General features: G+C 44.7%; 8 protein-coding genes across 9 annotated transcripts; 4 read left to right on the plus strand and 4 right to left on the minus strand.

The window, feature by feature from the left end:
* Positions 1-5,076: 5,076 nt before the first annotated feature.
* Positions 5,077-6,229, minus strand: LOC135348325 (uncharacterized). The gene is made up of 4 exons (XM_064546507.1): positions 6,122-6,229; positions 5,900-5,947; positions 5,795-5,849; positions 5,077-5,536 (listed from the first exon to the last, which is right to left on the minus strand). Exons 1-4 carry the CDS (start codon positions 6,176-6,178, stop codon positions 5,178-5,180), a joined length of 519 nt encoding a protein of 172 aa, XP_064402577.1. The 5' UTR covers positions 6,179-6,229; the 3' UTR covers positions 5,077-5,177.
* A 99-nt stretch (positions 6,230-6,328) lies between these two features.
* Positions 6,329-7,147, plus strand: LOC135348324 (calmodulin-beta). The gene is made up of 2 exons (XM_064546506.1): positions 6,329-6,485; positions 6,577-7,147. The coding sequence occupies exons 1-2, from the start codon at positions 6,348-6,350 to the stop codon at positions 7,021-7,023; spliced, it is 585 nt and encodes a 194-aa protein (XP_064402576.1). The 5' UTR covers positions 6,329-6,347; the 3' UTR covers positions 7,024-7,147.
* An 82-nt stretch (positions 7,148-7,229) lies between these two features.
* LOC135348322 (protein STPG4-like) lies at positions 7,230-8,858 on the minus strand. The gene is made up of 6 exons (XM_064546505.1): positions 8,549-8,858; positions 8,036-8,299; positions 7,911-7,981; positions 7,678-7,738; positions 7,515-7,622; positions 7,230-7,419 (listed from the first exon to the last, which is right to left on the minus strand). The coding sequence occupies exons 1-6, from the start codon at positions 8,783-8,785 to the stop codon at positions 7,306-7,308; spliced, it is 855 nt and encodes a 284-aa protein (XP_064402575.1). The 5' UTR covers positions 8,786-8,858; the 3' UTR covers positions 7,230-7,305.
* A 5-nt stretch (positions 8,859-8,863) lies between these two features.
* Positions 8,864-13,046, plus strand: LOC135348319 (uncharacterized). Its single transcript, XM_064546502.1, has 15 exons — positions 8,864-9,081; positions 9,136-9,313; positions 9,454-9,706; positions 9,852-9,937; positions 9,993-10,037; positions 10,093-10,295; positions 10,393-10,447; positions 10,557-10,670; positions 10,814-11,010; positions 11,246-11,370; positions 11,605-11,706; positions 11,997-12,087; positions 12,139-12,172; positions 12,356-12,490; positions 12,640-13,046. The coding sequence occupies exons 1-15, from the start codon at positions 8,924-8,926 to the stop codon at positions 12,970-12,972; spliced, it is 2,109 nt and encodes a 702-aa protein (XP_064402572.1). The 5' UTR covers positions 8,864-8,923; the 3' UTR covers positions 12,973-13,046.
* A 31-nt stretch (positions 13,047-13,077) lies between these two features.
* LOC135348326 (calmodulin-like) lies at positions 13,078-13,833 on the plus strand. The gene is made up of 2 exons (XM_064546508.1): positions 13,078-13,173; positions 13,241-13,833. The coding sequence occupies exons 1-2, from the start codon at positions 13,171-13,173 to the stop codon at positions 13,694-13,696; spliced, it is 459 nt and encodes a 152-aa protein (XP_064402578.1). The 5' UTR covers positions 13,078-13,170; the 3' UTR covers positions 13,697-13,833.
* Positions 13,831-16,628, minus strand: LOC135348321 (COP9 signalosome complex subunit 3-like). 2 transcript variants are annotated; one of them, XM_064546504.1, is made up of 11 exons: positions 16,371-16,628; positions 16,047-16,156; positions 15,816-15,958; positions 15,637-15,711; positions 15,485-15,589; positions 15,202-15,342; positions 14,798-14,899; positions 14,647-14,718; positions 14,476-14,562; positions 14,151-14,345; positions 13,831-13,982 (listed from the first exon to the last, which is right to left on the minus strand). In XM_064546504.1, the coding sequence occupies exons 1-11, from the start codon at positions 16,556-16,558 to the stop codon at positions 13,929-13,931; spliced, it is 1,272 nt and encodes a 423-aa protein (XP_064402574.1). In that variant the 5' UTR covers positions 16,559-16,628; the 3' UTR covers positions 13,831-13,928. The 2 variants fall into 2 exon arrangements, with proteins under 2 accessions (XP_064402574.1, XP_064402573.1); XM_064546503.1 differs by having other exon boundaries at positions 14,145-14,345.
* Positions 16,629-16,735: 107 nt separating this feature from the next.
* On the minus strand, positions 16,736-19,197 carry LOC135349374 (centromere/kinetochore protein zw10 homolog). The gene is made up of 2 exons (XM_064547908.1): positions 19,040-19,197; positions 16,736-18,979 (listed from the first exon to the last, which is right to left on the minus strand). The coding sequence occupies exons 1-2, from the start codon at positions 19,124-19,126 to the stop codon at positions 16,826-16,828; spliced, it is 2,241 nt and encodes a 746-aa protein (XP_064403978.1). The 5' UTR covers positions 19,127-19,197; the 3' UTR covers positions 16,736-16,825.
* Positions 19,184-23,959, plus strand: LOC135349375 (double zinc ribbon and ankyrin repeat-containing protein 1-like). Its single transcript, XM_064547909.1, has 13 exons — positions 19,184-19,438; positions 19,496-19,626; positions 19,688-19,810; positions 19,983-20,182; positions 20,392-20,638; positions 20,825-21,067; positions 21,332-21,469; positions 21,730-21,952; positions 22,307-22,410; positions 22,537-22,767; positions 22,904-22,984; positions 23,081-23,283; positions 23,674-23,959. The coding sequence occupies exons 1-13, from the start codon at positions 19,336-19,338 to the stop codon at positions 23,834-23,836; spliced, it is 2,190 nt and encodes a 729-aa protein (XP_064403979.1). The 5' UTR covers positions 19,184-19,335; the 3' UTR covers positions 23,837-23,959.
* Positions 23,960-24,079: the final 120 nt, after the last annotated feature.

The following is a 24,079-nucleotide window of genomic DNA, read 5'->3' on the forward strand; positions in this document are numbered from 1 at the left end:
GGACTGCTTCTTTCTACTCTGACAGTATGACTTGATGCAAGATTGTCCTGCTAGTCCACTTTATAAATGGTAAGGAATTTATTCATCCTCTGAGCTAGGGGCATGTGCAGGCTATCTGAACATGTAACGAAGCCATTCCCTGTATAAATTAATATCGTATGCACACAGACCACATGTACCTAGTCAAGTATGCACCATGCAGTTTCGACTGACCCTACTCCCTCTACTGAGGTCAAGGCCCGGACTGAGACTGAGACGAGTGACTGCCTCTACTGGACTCACATGCACACAACACTACAGCTCCGTCAAGGTTCAAGCCCGATATCACGTTTATTTATTAACGGTTTATATGACACCTCTTCATTCTCGCAGATTTATAATGAGTCGTCTGGGGAAATCACAGGAGATAGTTCGTCTGGAGTGATGGGAAAACGCTCTGAGCGTAATGAGGATCCGAGGATGGTCCAGGTATGGGAGAGAATGAGTGTCTCGAAGCTTGCTAACGGACTGAGGCTTAACCCAAGTAAGTTGTTATAAGGTGAAACTAAAAACTTTTGTAAGATTATGTACACAAAACAAATTAATTCATGAGCTGCTACTGTAGCAATGTATGTAATGGGTGATGTGTTCAATTGTCTGCATATTTAGAGGGTCGCCTTACTACCGTACATGTGTTCACTTGCTGAGTTATCATTGATAGCCCCCCACCCCCCACACACACACACGCACACTCACACACCCACCCCACTCACACACCCACCCCCACACACACACACACACGCGCGCACTCACACACACACACACATAGTGCATGTGAGGAAGCTGCTCAAGAAAGACGGAGTGATGGTGGATAGTCATGACACAGGCAAGAAACCCACTACACAACAGCCTAGTTCCAGCTATAACGTATACTAGACTACTACTGATTAATGTTATCCTCGTGTCTCTACAGTCTTGACAACACAGCAGGCCGAGGCTATAGTCCTTAAACTAGGACACACCCCCGTACAATCTGACGACAAGATAGAGAAAAAAGAGGTATGCATACGTCATCTGGATGTACATCTTACCCTGTGGAATGATTGCTCTTGCTACAGGTGTCAGGAGGAATGAGTGTTGATCATCAACCTAATGATACTACTGGAACACAAACACACACTTCCAAACGACATGATATTCAGCTTAGCGAGGAGGAGCGTCAGGTTTGCATTGATTTCTGTGTGTGTTAAGAAATTGATTGTGATCTCAGGCCATGAAGAAAGGAGCTAGATTGATCAAAGTGTTTAAAGATATGACAGTGTTTCAGCTCGCCTATAAGTTGGACCTCCACCCAAGTATGGTTATACTTTATTAGCAGTAACACGTATGCCACCCACCATACAGAGACTGTGTCACTACCAGTAACATGTATGCCACCCACCATACAGAGGCTGTGTGCTCAACACTGAAGGAGAGAGGAGTCAATGTAGAGAATGTCTTCACAAGTAAGCAATGAAAACTTTAAGCCATTTTTACCATTTTTTGCAGTTCTGACTGAGCAACAGGCCGAGGGTTTTATCTCTAAGGAAGGACATATTCCTAAACCCTCCCTAGACACTGACATTGACAGGGTATGTGTGTACCTATAATTATGACATCATTCAACCATCTGTTGCAGCTTTCCGTGAAGTTCAGGAGTGGTCAGCGGTCAATTCCAGTGGCAGACAACATGACTGTTCGACAACTAGCCAATAGACTGAACTTGGACAGAAGTACGTGATGTGTATACCTACTATACAGGTTATACCAGCGTGTGTGTGTGTGTTCCCATGCAGTGTATGTACGGACGTTGTTAGAGAATGAAGGACTAAAGAACGTTGGCAACCTCACAGGCAAGTATATTTCTACTAACTCTCTCATCATTTAAGATTTTGTTTGACAGTTTTAACAACACAACTGGTGGAAGATTTCATCACAGGTCTTGGACACATCCCCAAGCATCAACGTGTTTTTGGTTCAGCATCACTTCAGAAAGACGTACTTCAAGAGGCAGTAGCTGAGTCCGCCACACTACCTGAGCAGTCAGAGGCAATGGTCGATACGGCAGATCCCACTACAACTGCTTTGACCAAAGAACAGCTGAAGGAAACGACACCTGGCTCAACAGCACGCCCCCACAAGCACACAACTAATACTAAGATCAAAACGCAAATAAGTCGAAAAGAACAAGCTAAGACCTCTAAGGATACAAAATCCAACTCTACAGATGACAAAATTAAAGTGAAAGCGCCTCAGAGACTAAGAAAAGAGGCCAATCTTGTGCCACGTCCACCTATTGTCACGATCATGGGTCATGTTGACCACGGAAAGACAACATTACTGGACTCACTCAGGAAAACGTCAGTGGCGGCCAGTGAGGCTGGAGGCATCACTCAGCACATCGGAGCATTCACAGGTGAGGTAATTGTTGTAGTAGAATTATGTGGATCCAATTCAACGATTTTCTTATTTTCCTCTTATAGTGAAGGTGAGCTCAGGACAGCAGATCACATTCCTGGACACTCCCGGACATGCTGCCTTCACTGCGATGAGAGCAAGAGGTGCTCACTCCACAGACATTGTAGTACTAGTGGTTGCTGCTGACGACGGCATCATGGACCAGACAGTGGAGTCAATACGACTGGTCAAGGAGGCTCAAGGTGAGAGGGGGATCATGGCTTCATATTGTACTCTACGTAGTTCCTATTTTTCGATCTAGTAGACACAAATCGGCACATAAGCTGTGTGATATAATGTTCTGCTTGTAAAGGTGTTTTAATTTGCAGTGCCGATGGTGGTGGCCATCAATAAGTGTGACAAGCACGGAGTAAACACAGTAAGTGAACACACACAATGCCCCCCGCCCACACACACACTAACAATCATTCACTGGGAAGATTGGATGCCAGAGACATAATAATCAACATTCACACACCCACACACACTTTACTCAGACTCGAATTAAAACGGACCTTTTAAAGCACGGAGTACAGTTGGAGGAGTTCGGGGGTGATGTACAAGCCATACAAGTGTCTGCCCTCAAGGGGACTGGACTGGACTCTCTGGAGGAGGCCATTGCAGCTCTGGCTGAGATCAGTGACCTCAGGGCAGACCCTGGAGCCAGTGTGGAGGGAGTCGTCATCGAGACCAAAATGGATAAAGGACTTGGGCAAGCAGTAAACATTTCTCTGCCCTACTTGTTGGATGTTTGCATTTAATATTTTATGTGATGTTACACATCATTTAACATATTTTATCCGTGCAGCCCTGTCTCCACGGTGATCGTACAGGAGGGTACACTAAAGCCGGGTGACGTGCTGATGGCGGGGGAGACGTGGGGGAAGATGAGGCTCCTATTGGATCAGAGTCGTAAACCACTCAAACAAGCTCCCCCCTCCACCCCCGTGCTCACTGTCGGGTGGAAGGAACTGCCAGCAGCTGGAGACGAGATCACACAGGTATACGCTCAGAGTGTACGCCTGAGCTATTCAGTATTAATATAACGTTTTGCGTGTTGTGAATTAGCTAAACCATGCAGACTTTACAATCTAACATTTGCGTTTTGGCAAGGATCATGATGTAATACCAGTGATAAAAAATTGCAAAATCGCTTATGTTTCGTTTGATGCTCACAAAACATTCTAGTAATACACGGTATGGCATTGCTTTTTGTTTAAAGCTGATTATTGTTGCAGGCTAAGAGTGAGCAGGTTGCCAGGGAGGTGTGTGACTCACGAGCAGCTTCCTCTCGCGACCAGCTGGAGAGGAGCAAGGTGGGTGGTCTGGTTGCAGGGGAGGACGGTAGGGCCGTGATCCCATTGGTGGTGCGAGGAGATGTGACCGGGTCAGTAGAGGTCCTAGTGGAACTGTTGCGATCGAGGCAGCCGGAGGAGTTGGAGTTGAACGTGGTGGCTACTGGTGTGGGGGGCGTGTCTGAGGGGGACGTAGAGATGGCTGCTTCCACCGGAGGTGAGGGTCACTGTACAACTATACATGTGTACCTCAAATTGATCACTAAAATAATCTGTAATGTATCTATAGCTAATGTCTGTGCTAGCCTAGTTGCTAACCCATGCCTTTAGAATTCCATTCTTAGATCCCTAGCTAGCTAACTTGGTGCCCTATGATTGCAGGATATCTTCTGGCCTTCAATGTCACTGTCAGCAAGACTGTGCACACACTGGCTAGAAATAAAGGAGTCACCATCATCTCACACAATGTCATCTACAAACTGATGGACATGCTCAAGGTACGTTTACTCACCCCCTCCTACAATACAAGCACACCCCCCCCCCACCTGCACACACACGCCCACACACACACACACACACACACACACACGCAGGACACTCTCCAGGCGCGGCTACCCCCTGTGTGGGTGGAGGAGGTGGTGGGAGAGGCAGTTATACTGAAGGTGTTTAAACTGACTGGTGCTCGTCGTGCCTCAGTGGGCGGGTGTCGGGTCAAGCAAGGGAAGCTTGTCAGAAACGCTCTGTACAGAATAGTGAGAGATGGAGAGGTCAGTGTGATTTATTGAATGTTTCTTAGATCCATACTTAATTATAGAGCTAGGCCGTTTATACTTAATTTTAGGATTGCCTTTATAAAATTACTGTTTTGAGTACATAATTATTATGGTATTGAATATCGATTTACGTACAATTATCTGTCTCTGTTTGTGATTGCTCAATATATCATTTACATCTTCCATACATACATACACATGGTATACCATTGATTGTTTTATGCTAAAACCCTCCCCCCCCCCCCCCCCACACACACACACACACACACAGATGATCCACGAGGGACCAATATCAGGCCTCAAACTAGGCAAGGAGGATATAGAGATGGCGCGGAAAGAGACCGAGTGTGGAGTGAGCTTCAGCACTGACCCCGGCTACATGGAGGGGGACAGAGTAGTGTGCTTTAATAAGGAGAAAAGACCTACCATCCTAAACTGGAACTTAGGATTCTAGCTGCTAATTACATAATTACATTGCTCATTTCTGCCATTCAATGATAATTTCCCAATAATTATTCATTAGATGTTCACTGTCAAAAAGTGCAAAATCCAATGATAACATCACATTGCTGTGCAATATATAAAATACACACAGAAAACTATGTCATTGAAACAGTCCACAGTGAGTAACAGTCTATTCATCATCTTTCTTGTACACATAAGTTAGTCCACATTTTCCACACGTCTGTCGGTCAAAGTGGGCCGCCATGAAAATCCCGGCTCCACAGGTGGGGCACTCTCGTCGCAACCTTTGAACCTTGCCACTGTCGTCCACCTTGTAGTACTTGAGGACCGCCAACTTGACCTTCTTTCGTTTGTGCTTAATCTTTTTCGGTGTCGTGTAATTCTTCTTTTTTCTTTTCTTGCCACCACCTCTCAGACGCAGGACAAGATGGAGTGTGGACTCCTTCTGGATGTTATAGTCAGAGAGAGTTCGTCCATCTTCGAGCTGTTTCCCGGCAAAAATGAGACGCTGTTGATCAGGGGGAATCCCTAATTAGAAGGAACACAACATAGTTTGTAAAAAGGGCTATTATATTAAGGACACGGTTACCGTATTCGTTCTGATTAGAGCGGAACTATGTGAATAAAAACTATATCAAGTTTCGTATAAATAGAGTGGTGCTGTAATTAGAATAAACACGATATATGCTATATACCTCAAGCCCTATGCATACACATTTTAGTGACAATCTATGAAGGACATCTTGAAGTGGTACACAATACTGTGTGTATGTGCCGTGTGTGTACCTTCCTTATCTTGGATCTTAGTCTTCACATTTTCTATCGTATCGCTGGCCTCCACCTAACGAGACTCCAATTAATAATCACTGATTCATCCATGACAGTTCTTACCTCAAGGGTGATGGTCTTGCCCGTGAGAGTCTTCACGAAGATCTGCATCTACAGAAACAAAGATCAACTCATTTCTATACACAAGACTTAAAGTTCACTGTTGTATTGTACCCTAAGCCCTAAGAAAAAACTGAATGATAGGGGGGAGCATATTAAGAGAGTGTGCACTGGGTAGAGGTGGCATGTATGGGCTAGGACTGATATGAGGGGAAAAACACATACCTTCTTAGACTCCTTGACTTGCACGTGGTGGCAGAGAGAGAAAGGCGTACTGCGCATGCGCGTTTTTTGTCAGCCCCGCCCCTAAACCAAAGTCATGTGCTGCAAAGGAAGCGTGGGCATGTTGCCATCACTGACGAAAGTTCACATCACATTTCAGCTCAAATTACACAATTGCTTAGCAACCTTGCTGCAGTGGTAATCCAACCAATCAGATTCCGTTCTCCATATGCTGCAAGACCGGAAGTTTGCAGCACTAGAGCAGCGGGACTTTCTAACTAATAACAAGGGCAAAGTGGTGTGTGTTGACAACCTGCCTTGTGTGAACAACATCGGACTAGACTCTCAGAACAAAAAGCAAAAAATGGTGAGTTGAGTTCTGCTGTGTCTATGAACTGCTTCTTCTCCATGATGCATCAGATGATTATCGTTGTGTGTGTTTCTCCACTGCATTGTAGGCTGATCAACTGTCTGAAGAACAAATCGCTGAATTCAAGGAAGCTTTCTCCCTCTTTGACAAGGATGGCGACGGCACCATCACCACCAAGGAACTGGGAACAGTCATGAGGTCCCTGGGACAGAACCCAACCGAAGCTGAGCTCCAAGACATGATCAATGAAGTTGATGCTGATGGCAATGGCACAATTGATTTCCCCGAGTTTCTCACCATGATGGCTCGCAAGATGAAAGAGACAGACAGCGAGGAAGAGATCCGTGAAGCATTCCGTGTGTTTGACAAGGATGGCAATGGTTTCATCTCTGCTGCTGAGCTCCGTCATGTCATGACCAACCTCGGAGAGAAACTGACCGACGAAGAGGTTGATGAAATGATTCGTGAAGCTGACATTGATGGAGATGGTCAAGTCAACTACGAAGAGTTTGTAGCCATGATGACTAGCAAGTAGAACTCTAGATCTTTTTAATATAACCCCTATTTGTATGTCTTTCATGTCGCTTGTTACTTTCATGCATTCCTAGTGTAGCAATTTAATGATTTGCCAATGCAAAAAAATAGTTAACATGATCAAAGTTAATTACCTCAGAATTACTATACAAATTAACCATAATCACTCATAATTTCGTTTAATTAGAGTGCTGTTGTAATCAGTAATTGAATTTTAATTGTTAAAGGACACGCCCATCTTAAAAGTTACTAGGAAAACACACACAAAACACTGAACTGATAACTACACTACAGACAGGCCATGTTTCTTCTTCATGTGGTGCACAGCAGCCCCCATAGGCTTGGGTTCTCCAAACACTGAGCTGCTGCAAGAGTAGCTTCCCGGACCAGGGCTTTTCTGTATGTGATATTATGAGCGCGCGCGCATGGTGTCATGAATTCTGAATACCATAATTAGATGGCTCACTACATTGACATGTCTACATGACTCACATTTGGTCTCCCAGCAAATCTTGGCACTTTAGACTTGAAGCTAGAGGACACTGCAGGAGCCTTGTTCACATGGCTACTGTCATACATACCAGGACCAGGACCCTTGACCTGCACAACAATAAAAACACTCTAATTTCTGCATGTATAAGCAGCATCAACTTACGATTCTGAACTGATGTGCACTATGAACATCACGCTTTACTTGTGACTTGAACTGAGGTGTCCTGCAGAAAACACGTCACAAATGCTAGCCGAGTTCCCAGCCTTGTTGTCTCTAAATAACGCTAGGCCACCAACATGTTTCAACTTCGTTCTATTGAAGACAAATCGGCCTGGGACCGAGGCTATATACATACATGCACAAGTACTCACAAGCAACGCAATGTTATCACTCACTTTATATTCTTTTCGTCCACACCCTCACTGTAATCCACTACATTGTACCACGCAGGGCTTGTGTGCATCTCCTGTGTAGACAACCAACAGTGAAAATCATTGTAAAATAGTGCAAACATAAATACCTTGTCTCCATATCCATGCCCTATTTTGGGTCCTTCTTTTCTCTCTATAGCTTGGAAACCATAAGTCCTTTTTTGCTTGGCAGTCTCATCAAGGAAGTCTGTGGTTTCATAAGCACCAGGAAGAAGTGCATCTCCATGGCGCTCAAACTTTTGGTGGCTTGCTGATTTCGCTCGAGAGCTGTCTCTAAACCGGTAAGTGCTCGGCTGGAGCTGGAGCTCATCCAGGAAGCTTCCAATTCGGTACGCACCAGGTAATGGTGTTTCCTACATTGAAAATACACCTCCATACTAGTATACTAAGCATGTGATACCCAATTGCACAGTCGATTTATGTCTATACGACGCTAAAATACAAGCTATTATAAATATGGTAAAATGTCTTGCTAGTGTAAACACAAACTAATTGACAAGATGCAATTGACACCATTGCCAAGGAGTAAATTGGTGTGAAAGAAACACCAATGGCTATACAATGGCTATTTGCATGAATGGTTGTATTTACTTGTACAGTACCTTGAGGTGGACTCTCCACCATTCTCTGCCAGACGCTTCGGTGTCGTATTTTGGTCCGGCTTCACATTCGTCCCCTCCTCTCTTGGTGTAGGCAGAGTAAGGCCTCCTGGGTTTTATACTGCTGCCAGAAGCAGTACCTGGTCTCAATGCAGCCGTAGGGGGACGAGCTATGGCACTCATGGCACGTCTGCGCCGAGCACTGGGCCTCCGCTGCGTACTTGCTTGGCTTCCTTCCATTGTTTACTCTAGCTCTAGCTGCTCGGTTATTGTTATTCCTTTGAGCTGGCTGCACAGGAATGCAAGGAATGCTGATTTAGAGATTGTGTCCACTCAGCAGTGCTAAGTGAACAGCTAGAGACGAATAAAATTAAAAAAATGAGTGAAGAGAGGGCAGAAAGACACTCCACTGACAGACTGGAGTCCCCCCTACACACCACAGGGGAGGACTTCCCAGAGGGGGGAATAGTGCCAATGAGAATGCAAATGCTCTCGACATGGGAAGTTAGGAAAGTCCCACCCAACTGTGTCTCAAGGTAACACAATTTAGTACTAGTTTATATACTGTGTTTTAACTCTGCTCTCCTCAGGTTGTGTGTGCTGACTGTGACCAGGCTGCAAGTTGTACGTCCGTTAGAATCAGGTACTGGATCAGTGGTTCTGTCAGCGTCAATGAAGACACCTCATCGAGTGCTCAGGTCCAATCAGATCAACCTGCGTACCAACGGAGTCCTCGACGTTCCCCTGGAGTGGACCTACTCACTGCAGGTGAGGGAGGCTCTCTCAATATCACAATTGAGTATCCCTGGGCCCAATATTTGTAGTATATGTATATCTTGAGCTACATATATAAACACACACACACACACACACACACACACACACACACACACACACACACACTCCAGTACCCTCACTTCCTGAAGAGGGGTGGAAATGTGCTCCAGATTCGCCTCCAACGGCGTAAGAGAGTGGGCAATCGTCCCCTCGGTGGCTACAAGACACTGGCTATCGGCAAAGTTGACATGTCTCAAGTGCTACAACACAGCTTTCAAGGAGAAGTCAAACTCGTCTCTGAGAAAGTATCAGAGCATCTAGCCACGGTGACTGTAAGGTCGTTATCCAGCACAGCAGTTGCCTTGGATCGAAGAACCAATGAAGGTACAAGTACATATGGTAGCTCCACTAAGATTATTTTGGTGGACGGGCCACGCCCATCTAGCTTCTGGCATGGCAGTGTACAACTTTGCAGCTCTTTTCTGACTCTTGTAGCTAACAAATAAGACGTGTGTACTTGTTTCCATAGCCTCCAGTGAAGAGGATGATGATGATATCTTCTCTGATGATCTGGCTGAGCATGTGTCAGACTCTGAGAGCGGTGGCGAGGAACAAGTAAGAACTTGGAAATTGAAAATTGAGGCATATTATTGTATTGCTTTGTGTACAGGCGTTTGCAGATCCAGTTGCTCATGAGAAAGGGCGAAGATTCATGGTAAGGATATTAATCCCCCCCACGTGTGTATTATTTATCAACCCACCCCCCACAGCCATCGACGGCAGCTATCTTGCGTCTACTTCGTCGTAGTCGTCCATTTAAAAGAGGTCACCATGACCCGGTGGGGGAGCTACTGGAGGAGGCAGAGGGGGTGGAGTTTAGAGAGTCCTCGGTCGCGTTTGCTTCCTCTCCTTCTGACAGTGATGATGAGATCAGTGGGGGCGTGGCACCCTCACCTCCAAGACCTACCCTCAGGTAGACTGTGTGGAATTAAGTTAATAGCCAAACTTTGAAATAATGCTTGTGTAGTTTTCATTGAATTTGGTATCACCTTGTTCTACATGTGTTACAGTCCATTCTTTGGCTCTGATCGGTGCTCAATGGTCAGTCTGCCCACCTCTGCCAAAGTGAGTTAATTCATACGCCAAAAAACAAAATTGTGTGTATACTGCATACATGATTATACTGACTGTATGGGCACAAGGTTTGACATGCTTTTCTACTGTATTGGTGCAGTCTGCTGAGTCCATGGTCAGACGTAGGCCAGAGGAGAGTAGCCTATTCTCTAGGAAATATGACTCTCTGGAGAGGGCCACTCATATTGATAATAGAATGAATTCCCCCATTCTGGTGAGTCCATTGATTATAAAAATTGTTTCTTTAAGGTATACACCCACACCTACATAGAATTTCTTTGAATATACACACACCCACCCACCCACCCACCCACACACACACACACACACACACACACACACACACACATCGTGTAGTCTGGTGGAGATGATCATGATCGCTATGACTGGGACTTTGCGCGTGGGCGGCTGTGGTGTGTGGTGGAGGGATTGCTAGGGAGTGGGGCAGTGGCGAGGGGACTGGAGAGAGAGGGGGAGGTGGTCCAGTGGGTGCAGGGAGACAAGGACACTGTCTCTAAGCTCATGTCTCTCATGAACACTCTGCACAAGGAGTGGTGAGTCTGGTGATCACACACAGCTCAATAGCTTAGTGGTTAGGCCAAGAGTTGAAACCACTCAATCTATGACATGAGGCATGGTGTTTAAAGCAAGTGTATTGAAGCACATACACGTATAACAGCAGATATTTAAAGCTCCTTAGCTGTCATATTATGCGAAGCTCTACATGCATAACTGACATGCAGGTAAATACATTCCTCCTCATACTACTCCCACACACACACCGTGTAGGAGAGACAGACGACCATTCACAGTGGTCCTGGTGGGTAACGATGCCCTAGTGTCGAGTGCTGTACAGGCCCTAGTAGCTGCCAGCTGTTCCCCACATATTCTACACTTTGCCATCATACCCACTGGTGAGAGAATACACTGTTAGACTGACCATGCCTGAGCACGGTTATCCTATCGTCTTATGATTAATGAATCTGATTGTGTCCCCAAAACCTATACGCAATTTCTGCCCAAAAAACAATCAGAAATGTAAAACTTTGTCAATTGAACCATTTTGTTTACATAGACAAATGCCAAATTTGTGGTGTTACTTTCTTAAGTTTCTGAAATGACCTACTATATCACTTGTTGTGATGTAGCTGCTGGTCTGATGTCTACTCGTCTGTCCAGTCTGGATAATCAGTTCCTCGAGGCGTTTCCTCTGGGGGGATCCTGGATAGAGGCTTTGCAAGATAGTGTCGGTAAGTAGTAATGCACGGTGGATAATCACAGAGGTAACAGAGGTCCCTTGATGCACACATGTGTAGTACTTTCATGCAATGTTGAGTACAGGTCATCGCAACTTCATGTTTAATGTGCATCTTAGCGTTTAATAAAGCATCTTTGAACGGCCATAACTTTAGTTTCGTTGGTCCAATAAAGTTAATTCTGAAAGCTTAGAGAGAGGCCTTTCAGATGATGTGTTAAATCAAAAGCCTATTTTGGGCCTGTTTTTGAATCTATATTACTTTCTCCCCCCCCCCCCCCTCAGACCACCTCCTTGGGTACATCCAGAGTGCCGAGCACAGTCTTCCCCTCCCACTTGCCCAGGCCATCATTCAGAGACCACTCAAGGAGCTCGGGTGAGTTACCATAGTACTAGGTAGCTGTCATGATAGCTTGTTCTCTTGCAGTGCCTATGAGGAGGTCTTTCTACCATTCATGTGTGTAAGTGCCACATTGTTACTGTATTTATACTTTATACGTGCATTAGCTATGATTGTTGGTTCAGGCATACACTTGTTTTAAAGCCCACAACATTAGCCTGTGTTACATCTGTTTGGAGACCTACATGTATATCCATATGTTTACTTCTAGCAGATGTATTAATAGCAATTCCTGTCTCCTCAGAATGTGAGCATTGGAGCATGGGAGAATGAGCCAGCCCCTGACTCCACCCCCCTCTCCCCTCCTGGCAACACCAGTCAGACAACGGTGGACTATCCCGAGATCTTACTAGAGTTTTGGAGCCCCAGAGGACAAAAGGTGGGTATACAGATCTCATTACTAGAGCCAATATCAATTGCCAAAATTGCTCTTACTTTTACAATTTCCCAGCTTGTATATAGTGTAGCAATACACATACTCATACCGCCCCCACCCCCACCACACACCACCCACACACACACACACAGTCACACCAGGGCAGTGTGAAGGTCCGCAGTGTGATAGTCTCCTGTGCTGACTCAGTTCTCAATGTCACCGCAACCAAAGACAAGAAAACAAAAGGCATCAGAATAAGAAAGCCTAAAGAACCTGAAGCTGGTGGTTCAATTGTTAGTTTGACTGCCACTCAGCTGATCTGTCGTCCTGTCACGAAACTGAAAGCAGAGGGTGGTGTGAGTGTCGCTGTGGATGGTGTGGAGCGTGAGGGTGTGAGTCTTGTGAGGCTCTCCGCTAACTGGGAGCACACACTCAACAGAACATTCTCACTAGCTATTACTAGCACACTGGACAGAATCAATTAACACTTACTTTTTGTGCAAATATTTCACCACAGTACATGTATAATTGTTTTTATTTTTATGAGTGGGTGTTGACATGCCAAGTGTACTGCGCATGCGCTAGAGCTTGCAAAAAAAGTGGGTGTGCCTGGCTCAGAGATTTTTTAGCAAAGTCTGGTAAAACTTAGTCTACTCGCCCCTAGCTGAAGAGTTTGGAGCAAAATGGTGAGCTATGCTGCTGTTACTTGTATGAAAATGAACACTCTAATACTGTGTATTTGTGCACTTGCAGGCAGTAAGCTTAGACAAACTGACAGAGGCTCAAATTGCCGAATTTGGTGAAGCTTTCTCCCTCTTTGACAAGGAGGGCCGTGGTACCATCACTACCAACGACCTGGGCGCTGTCATGAGGTCCCTGGGGCTAAACCCATCAGAGGCTGAGCTCAAAGCCATGCTCAAAGATATCGATGCAGGTGGAAACGGCACTATAGAATTCCCAGAGTTCCTGACTTTGTTGACTAGCAAAGCAAAGGAGAGGGCCGAGCAGGCTGAGATCGTGGCTGCTTTCCGTGTGTTTGACAGGAATAACGATGGCCACATTTCTGGCGATGAGATTCGTCACATTATGGGAAACCTCGGAGAGAAGATCACGAAAGAGGAGGTGGACGAAATGATGAGAGAGGCGAAAGCTGATGGAGATGGCAAGCTCAAGTATGAGCAATTTGTCACAATGATGAATAGTAAATAAACACTTGAACTCTGTAACTTTTATTATAGCTGTTAATATTAATATCGTCATGCTTGCCCAAGCTCATGTGGACCATTAATAATGTATGTGTTTTTCAAGGCCCACCCACTATAAAAATCATCGTGAATAATACACAAGGGATGGATAAATCATAACATGGCAACACTGAATCTTGAAAGAACACAAGCACACACACACACAGTAGAGTGATCAGTCTAATAAGATTGTCCTCCTACAAAGGTTCATCAGGGAACAGAGGATCCTCATCACCTCCCGACCGCATCAGCTAGTGTGTGTGTGTGGGGGGGAGGAGTAATTAGGTGATCGAGACAAAATGGCTTATATAAACTGTACATGTATGTATATAGTCAGCAGCAAGCAACACTGAGATTGTCTAACAGTACTAGAGCTACATACAACTGTACATCATTAAACAGTCAAGACCTACACTCACTCTCTCTATGTATCTTGGGTCCCCTGCCAGCTCTTTATCGAATGCTCCCAGTTTCTTCTCTAGAGAGATAGCCTCCCTCAATTGTGAGTCCATCAGTCGCACTGTGTCCAGAGTGTCAAAGTTCTCAGGGTTCTCTGTGAAAGAGACCATTCGTGCTGCCTGGTCAAGCGTTGCGTGGACCTCCCCATCCTCAATCTGTGTGAATGTGTGGGTGTGGGTGTGTGTGTGTGGGGGGGGTGGGTGAGTGTGTATGTGGGGGACAAATAAAATGTTGTGAATATTTTGAAGATACTGTAACCGATAGATTCTGTGTGTGAATAGTTACCATATCTCTGATGTATTTCTCAGCTTCTTGCTCACTTGACAGTTCTAATTTCGTGCTGACATCAGCAAGCCCCACAGTCAGAAAAGTCTGCAAGAAAAACACAAACACAACAATTAACAATTAAGGCACTGCCTATACACACAGTAATACAAGTACTATACTTATACTTACATGAGTCAATCTCTGTACACTGTGTCTATGCACTCTTGCTGAGAGCCTCTGTATCAACCCAGTGTTGCCATCCTGAATTGAGTATAATTTTTAATTATTATAATATGCTGTTCAAACACAACAAATGCACTAGTTGGTAGCGTGCACTCACTGCGTTGAAAATGTCTTGGAACTTGACAATGGCCGACTGTAAAGAGCTTGCCTTGCCAGAGGAGTAGAACTTGGCCACTTGAATATACGGCCCACAGAGAGGCTGCAATTAGCAATACTGTATAGTGGGGAATCTTTGTGGTGTAAAAATCCTTAAAATGACTGGATTCAGGGTAAACGAATTTTTACCTCACGAAAAATACCTGCTATACAGTACACCACCAGATGAATTGCAGACACATTCCACAGTGTACACGTGTACAGTACGGTACAGTGAGTTACATATGTACAGTCTATACAATATTTTTACACGGCAGCTACATGTAGATGAAATTTCTGGGGAAAAACGGTTTTTGTTACGCTACAAATGTGGAGGATGTACATAGAATAGTGATACACTCTCACTTTCAGAGCTCTCTCCACAATGTGTGAGGAGTATTTTGGTAAAGAAATCTCCTTGCCGAATTTCAATAGAGAGACTAGACAGTACTTCTTGTAGGCTGCCACCATGATAGCACTGACTGCCACAGTGGGCATAGTGAGACACTAAGTGTGTGTGTGTGTGTGTGTGTGTGTGTGTGTGTGTGTGTGTGTGTGTGTGTGTGTGTGGGGGGGGGGGGGAGGAGGGTTAATAAATATTCATCACATTTTTTATGGAAGTGAATTTTAAGGTAAGTTCTGTGCTCACCACAGTGAGGAACAGGAGGGCCCTGAGGTAGTCATGGAGACACGTGTACACCATCCCTCCATAGTAGTAGAATAGTAGCACATGCTTGACATCAAACTGCTCATTCTGAAGAAAGAAACATAAAAGCGGAACATTGTAACAGAGTGACCTACTTCAGTGAAGAGTGTTGTGTACTCCTTCTCCAGGTAGGGAAGAGCAGGCTTCAGGTTCTTAGCCATTAAACAGAGCTGCATGAAAATCAGAACATCGTTAGTCTTATGTTAGCCATAAGTAATGCGTGTGTGTGTGTGTGTGTGTGTGTGTGTGTGTGTGTGTGTGTGTGTGTGTGTACCTGAATGAGGTCGCAGTGAATGGCTGTGAGGGTGGTGGGGGAGGGAGAGTACTTGTCAATGGCCAGGAGAAGTATCGGTATGCCCTCTCGTGCTTGTTTCTTCAGACACAGCTGCTCCGTGAACTTGTGGATCAGATTACAAACTGTAGAGTGTAAATCACGTGAGTGTGTGTGTGGGAGTGAGGGGTGTGTGTGTGTGGGGGGGTGTGTGTGTGGGGGGGCTCTACTCACATGTTAATGGAGAGTGCTTAATTTGTTCGGTCGAAAAATTGGTGATGAAATCTCTCATCTGTAAGATAAAGTTGGTCCACGCCACTTGCTCTCGATTCAGTTTTCCATTTCTGTATAAATTCATTTACAATAATTATAGAACAGGTAAGCCCAAATCATACAGTATAATTATGCTACGCAATGTCATACATATGAGACACGCTTTCCAACTGCACTGGCCAGCCGTTTGATTTGTCCAATCATGTATAATAACAAAATGTACAACAAATCTCCACCCCCTGCATTGGTTTCCACCCCCTGTGATACTATAGTTACAGTGCTCACAGTGCTGCCAGGACACCCAGAGAGTGAGCGTTGGAGCTAAGACACTCAATAATGGTGTCAAGTACAGAAGGGTCAGTCTCAACCAGGCTATCCTCTTGTGTTTGCAGGACATCCACCAGAGCCTTGAAGCTCCTTTCACTCGAGTACTTCCTGATGTCTGCAACCAGTGTATCGCTAGAAAACGCCATGACTTTATCTCTCAGCTCCTAGATCGTCGGCCTCATCAATTTTTCTTTCTTAGCCAGCTAGTTCTACTTAAAGCACACCAAACGTAAATTGACCCCGATTTGAGGCCGCGGTTATCATCATCCAAACTAAAGGTCCTGGGTTCGAATCCCCTAGCTAGCTAGTTTTTCTTTCATGCACAATAATAAAAATTTTTTTCATTACATTATATGAACACAAGATCACGATACAAAAGAAAACATAATAATTATGAATGCATAACTTATACATTACAGAGTTATTTTAGCTAGAGCAGCAGCTCTTCTGTCTGTGTTCTTAAAGAGAGCTTTGATGAGACCTCTGAGTTCCATTGGAGTGAACACTTGCGCCATTACTCCCTTTCCTCCACCCCACAGCTCGACAATCTTGAGCAGAGAAGCGTCCATCACTACAGCCAGCTCCCTCAGCTTGCTCCATCTTCGACAATACTTCTCAAGCAATTTGTCTTGCGTCTCCTTATTGCTAGACAATGCAGCCGATCCACGTTCCAAAAACTGGTTCAGAATGGAATGGAGTTCAGTCGCATCGTCCACTGCAATGTCTTCAAGTGCTAACACGCTTTTCACCAACTCACCAACTACCACATTCAACAGCCCACCCACAGCTCGATGATGAATTTCCTCTGGCAGTACCTCAGCATATACTTTACTGAGCTTCTCAATTTGCAGTCGGGCTTGCAATAAGGCCCCTTGCACTGCTTGTGATCGTACATCTTCAGAAACGTTGTCCAGCCCTCCAAACGAGTGAAGGAAATGGAGCAATGTTCCACTTTGTTTCCTCATTTCGCTCACATAGACCTGTTCTCCGAGTCGTCTCACTAAAGGCACTAGATCCACAAACGTAGCAATCTCTGAATTTAGCGGGGGAGGAAGTCGAGAATGGAATTGGTGTCCGAGCGTGATCAGATGATGTGCTAGGAACATACAGTTGTTGTGCTGTATCATAGCCACACTAGGTAGCTCTGCAATGGCCTGTCGATGGTAGGAGGAGAGAATGGCACAGAAAAGGTCGACCATACTCCTGCAGGTGGTGAACAATTGGAGGGCTAGCGGGGAGGGAGAGTTGCAGCAATCTTTGAGTATTGAATAGAGCAAATCGATGTAATCTTGGACACACTTGCTGATGGCACATTTTGGAAAACGAAACGTTAAATTAGCTAGTTCTCCAGTTGATTGTTTTTCTTCCTTACTACCGCCGCCACCAAAATCGATCAGTCGCTCCAACGATTTGTCTTCTAAGATTGTGACAGTCGCGTGTAGGGGTTCCATGAGAATGTTTCGTGCCTTAGCAAGCAGATCTTGGCTCTTTTGAGCTGCAAAGTGAGAGTTGACTTCTTTAGTGTATTGGCTAAGTTTCTGACAAGTGCCCTCTTTCGCCAGGCCGACCTTAACCAGTGAATTTTCAAACTGCTGTGTCTGTGAGGATAGTTCCCCATAGTTTGCAAGCTCTTGTGAATCTCTTGGAATAGCAGTAGATAAACGATGAGCAATGATTAGCTCACACATTTCAGCACACACCACCTCTCCTATCTGAGCAGTCCACTCCTTCTGGTAACTAGCGGACACTATCTGTCGAGCAGTCGTTAACACAGTGGTGATATCATCGTATAGAGTCGAAATTGAATGCTTGTTGGCCACGACAATTTTGAGAGCTTTTGAGGTCCCTTCTTTTGATAGTGCGACACTGATAGCCTTGTTTATGATTAGGGGGCGTATGAACATCGCGAATAGCTTCCGAGCAAACATTTTAATTTTTTCTGGCCAAAACTTTGTGGCAGTAAGTAGTTTCATTGCCTTGACGATCTCTTCAAGAGGTAGACCAGAGCTGGTCGTTGCTGTCAGCCTCAATTCAACGGATGTTAGAGCCTCCATCTTGGCTGAATCAGAGAGTGTCTGTGGCTTCCACTGTACGAACTTCCTCCATTCCTCATGTAGTTTCAAGCCCAGTTCAGCCATCATGTCTGCTAGCTCCGTTTTGAGGGTTCGGTAGACTTTAGCATCGCATCCATTCTCGGCCAGTGCTTGCAGGCCCTCTGCAGCAGTGTGTATGTGTTCAGCGCAGGTGACGTACTTCTCAGGGCTCAGGTTCTTTCGAGCGTTTTCAAATCCAACATAAACAGAGACAAGTCTTTGAACAAAGCTGATTCGATCTTGAGTTTCCTTGAGTTTTTTTTCAATATCGGGTCGTTCATCAGTAGTGCGAGCCACTCTTCCTCGGAGGTCTTGTTCCACTCGAGTTGAAAGCCGTTTGTGCTCTTTGAGAATGTCACGTATTCGCTGTTCCAGAGACTGAGCACTATCAACATACGAATCGAAATCCACATATTGCTTTCGAATCAGATCCAAAATCTCCCCCTTGAGTTGAGACGATTTCTTCGTAATTTTCTGCGGGGGGAAAAAATCGGATAAATAAATCGACCTAATATTATTTACAGCAAAACTTACGATAATGCCTTCATCGATGACTTTTTCATTCAGAGTGCTTGTCTTCTGTAGAATATTGTCAACCAAAGATCCTCCAAAAGCAGCCATTTTCTTCACCCACTTTCTGATTAATGCGCACCTATTTGATTTGAGGATGTGCTCCAATTAGAACGTTATTTGTTTATCACACTTGTTGCTAATTTTCTCAAGTGTAAATGTCACTAGCATCGTTTTGAAACCACCACGAGATCCCAGAGATAGAGGTGCTTCTAAAGAGCTGTTTAGACTTCGTAAAGAGAATCAATTCTTGGAGAAAAATGACTGCAGGTTCTGTTGCTGTGCCAACCATTATTCCATTGAAAGCACCCCAAGGTCCGAAACATATCATCGACTCAAGAACACCTATTGAAATAAGATCAGGTACACCCTAGCTCCCAATACTATCCACTACATTAAGAGGTCACTCTTTCTCTGCAGACACAAATGGCTGTGTTATCTTGTATGCTGTCGATGGTTCCCGCCCTGAGGCCACCTTCAAACAAGGCCGCCTCCACATACCTAAAACCACGTTCCTGTACAAAGACCCATTCTTGCTACCTCCTGGAAAAGTAAATCTGTTGCCGTAGTAGAATAACATGTATAAGACAGTATTATTGCGTATGGTTGTAGATATTCGTGAAGGCTCTGGCAATGCTTAAGGATGCGTCTAAACAGAGCTCTGTGGTCACCAAGAGATTCACTGTGTACGAGGGAAAGGAGGTCGACAATGACGAGTCTGAAGATGAACATGTGGTATGAGCGATACTCCGCTAAATTGATAATGGAAATGTTGTTTAATATTGTCACGTTCATATTCGCTGTACTAGCTGTACTATAATTATAAAGCTGTAGACGAAACCTATTGGTTATCTCAGGTACAGTTCTTAATAATCTAAACACCTGACCCCCCCCCCCTCCCCTGTAGCCTCCTCCACGAAGCCCCAGTCCTCGTCCCTCCATCTCCTCTCAGCTACGACAGCGACTGAGCATGTCCTCTAGGGCTAGTCTAGCTACCACCATAGATCCTGATCCCCCTGCTAGTCCCCCTCCCAGGCCCTCACGCTGTACCTCCGCCAAGAGTCTGGCAACAACTAGACCAACCACTGCAGAGAAACCTCAGCCACGGTTAGTACCGTCTTATAATAGCATCTTTGTTTGGTTGTCTTCCAGCCCCTTAAAACTACCAGTTACTCAGAAATACCTACATTGCACGAGTTGGTGCTCTTGCAGTCATCTCCATTTGTCTCGAGTAATTCACTCTGTTGTATGCATAGGGCTTACAGTAATTAAATTGGTAGCCTAATAACGTAGTTTTGAGGTTTTTCCTGTCCTAGATGTGTGTACTGCAAGGCACCTCGGCCCAAGACTCCTGGCTACAAGTACTGCACTCACTGTGGCTACAGACTCCCACCCCTCCCCCTGATTGACACCAAACCACCTCTTCAGATGGGAGTGTGCTCTCGTTGCAGGGCTCAGCTACCCCCAGACACCACCACCTGTCTAGTGTGCGAGGGGGTGGTACAGAGACCACCTCCCCTGCCCCCCATACACGGACAAGCAAGCTCCTTCAGTATTGGCAAAGTGAGCAAAGTTATTGAATAGTGTGCACTGCCGCAAAGCTCATTAATGAATGTACTGTACATTATAGGCTGTAATTAGGATTGGCAGAGCTGTAGTTTTTTTTAGCCAAAATGGTTTTTAGACTGTTTTTAACTATTCTCTTATGTGTGTAATCAATAAATCAATTGCTTTTCCTTCTCCGTGCAGGACAAATCTACTTGTCTGTCATGTGGCACCACTAATCCACCCCATCTCACCCACTGTGTTACGTGTGAGAGGTCTATAGTCCCAGAGTGGGATGATGACGCTCCACCGCCCACTCTCCCAGCCCCACCCCTCCCCACCCCCTCAATAATGAGGCCTGTGTCTGGTAGCAGCTACATGATGTGTGGGGTGTGTGGGCGGGTCAACGTATCAGATGCAAGGTTCTGTGACTGGTGTGGAGGTAAGGTACGTCTGAAGAGCAACTAAGTGATGTTGTAATATTGAATCCATAGCTACTGTAATATAGCATCCTGATAGTGTAGACTCTATGCGTGTAAATATAAATTTTTTCCCCGGGTAAAAAATGAGCTTTACATACTTACTTTAAATTACCTTGTATAAGGATAAGGAGTCCAGATACATACATGTAAGGAAAAATAACATGGACATTAGCCACTTGCTATTTACTTTTGATGATAATTATTATTATTTGTGTGCTTGTTTCCCCAGCCGGAGGGTTGCCAGCTCTCGGTGATGTGTGCTGGGTGCTCTACAGCTAATGAGTGGAGCTCCAGACATTGCTATGCTTGTGGAGGGCTCATCAAAGCTCCTCTCAGACCTGAGGTGGAACTGGCTAAGTCTATGAAGGTAGTTAAAATCCCTATACTGTACATATTTTATATTTGTTGCCCAAAATAGACTTTTGATTTTTGAAACACCATCTTTAACAAGCCTTGTTGTAAGCTCTCGTAAAATCATAATTTGATGCTGGACCAATGAAACTAAAGTTATAGCCATTCGAAGATGCTTCTGTTAATGCTGAGTATACATGTACATGCATAGTACACTTGTCTAGTACTACTATTAGAGTTTTTGGAGACGAATACAAGTTTTATGTTTTTCTTTAGATGCCAGCTATTGCTGAGAAGGACAAGAATGCGTGGATCCCAGTGGTTGAGATTGAGGACAAAGGTCCTGAGCTGAGGACACTTGGTACCCAGACGGTTGGGATATTTTACCCCTCCTCTCGGACACTGCACAAAACCCAGGAGAGCCAGAGCATCACAATGGCTGTACATGCCGGGGCCAGGGATAGACTACCACTCCTCAAAGAATACAGTCCTGGCAAGGGTCAGTCACAGTATTAAATAATTATAAGACTAGTGATACTGCTTTAGCTTCGTCTCCACACACTTCCACTTCTAATTACCGTAATCGTTCTAATTATAGAACCAGTAAAAAATAATTATTTTTCTAGAAACAATGTACATGATTTTATATGGTAGTATATGGGCGTTATAAAAGAGGGCGTCCTAACCGAGGCTGGTTCTATAATTAGAACGTTTACGGTACTTTGTAGAAAGCAGTATGCAGTACAGTAATTGAACTATGAACTGTGTAAGTGAACTATGAACTGTGTCAGTGTGCTGTATCCACATTGTTACTAAACAGTGTTAGAGATGTTTCGTGCACAATTGTATATAGGGCTGTGGAGAATGCAGGTTCAGCATGTTTGTGCCCACTTCCGTGCTCATGCTCAGAGCTCATCTGAAGTGCAGGCTGACATTGGACACCCTCAACTGGGAAAGGTACACTGTCATCGATTAGATCGTGTACATGCACATCATTGTATACTTGATACAAAATAAGCAATGTGGTGTACTGTGTACATGTATATACGTGTATTGATGTCTTCAATGTTTCTTTTACTACAGCTGGTTACAGCTACTACTAAAGAACATAGAGGCCAGTTCAGTTTGCGACTGACCTTTGACCTCCAATCTCCTGGAAGTGGGCGAAGCTCTAGAGTTGGTTCAACCACCTCCCTCCTCTCCTTGTCTGAACCTAATCTATCGGTAATCTCCCCTGCCCTCAAGACCACAGCCACCAAACAGAGCACCAACAACAGCAGGAGACCTTCCAAACCCACTATCAAGAGACTAAAGGTACTATACTCATGTGGAAAAGACAGACTTGAAAGTTGAATTGTTGTTGGGTAGAAGTGGAGAGATATTCTGTACCACGCTTCCTTGACTACATAATATAACATCACTTCATGGAATTCTTGTTACCTGCTCTTAGGGTGATCTGGGACAGCTTGTACAGGAGCTCTCTCCTGGTGGCCAGGGTAAGAAGGAACTGGTCCAAGAGCTACTGGAAAAGGTATCAATTTTGTAGACTGTATAGATGTTCATGTACAGTGTTCAGGTCCTTTGTTTATGAGTACACAGACATTTACCCACTCTTTCATCCTCTTAGGGAGTGGATGCTAATGCCACAGACTTGACTGGCCTCCCCCTACTATCTCTAGCTGCTGGCAATGGCCACCTGGACTGTCTGGGTGTGTTGATGGAGCGTGGTGCTTCTGTGAATGCTACACACAGGCCTACTGGCAACACTGCCTTGCATCAGGCCGTGATGGGGGGACCAGCCAGAGTGGACTGTGTTGAGGCTCTCCTGGGGTGAGCATGTGTTGTATGTACTGTACATTACGGTGCTTGAAGCAAGTCCTAGTACATGTAGTCCATGCAAAAGTCAAGCCTGAGCATACTGTGAAATTATTCGTAGTCTAGCCGATTCTAGTACTTTCACAATGAAGGGGACCTAGCATGAACTAAAGCATCTTTGAAAGGCCATAAGTTTAGTTCCGTTGGTCCAATAACTGAAAACTTAGAGAGAGGCCTTTCAGATGGTGTGTTAATAGAAAAAAAATGTTCTGCTGTTTTTGACAAAATACCATGGCCTGTGGTTTTTTCCGAACTCTAGTTACAGCCGGTCCTAGTACCTTCAAAATGAAGGGGGCCATGCATTTTGGTATGTGATTTTCAAAGTTTCCCCTCCCTCCTCTGCAGCTACTCAGCTAACCCCAGACTAAGGAACAAGCAAGGCATGAATGCTTGTGAACTGGCCCTTAAACTAAACTATGATAGTCTAGTCATTTGCTTTGCCACTTATGTTGGAGTCGGACTACTCGACAAGATAGCAAAATCACAAGTCACAAGTCTCACCCTCTAGTTTAATATTATTGTATGCATTTATATATAATTATAATTATTGTCAATTTGCAATTTGACATAATTATATTGACACATTGTATTTACTGTAAAGATCATCAAAATAATAAAATAATAACGGAAATGCTAATCCATCTAGTAACGGGTCGTAATAACTAGAAACCCAATCTCACCAGCATGCCTCCGGAAAGGGGGGTGGGGCTGCTATTGCAGTTAACTCGCTACGGATGCTTATAAAACAGAT

Source organism: Halichondria panicea, chromosome 15 (assembly GCF_963675165.1).
Source record: "Halichondria panicea chromosome 15, odHalPani1.1, whole genome shotgun sequence".
NCBI lineage: Eukaryota > Metazoa > Porifera > Demospongiae > Suberitida > Halichondriidae > Halichondria > Halichondria panicea.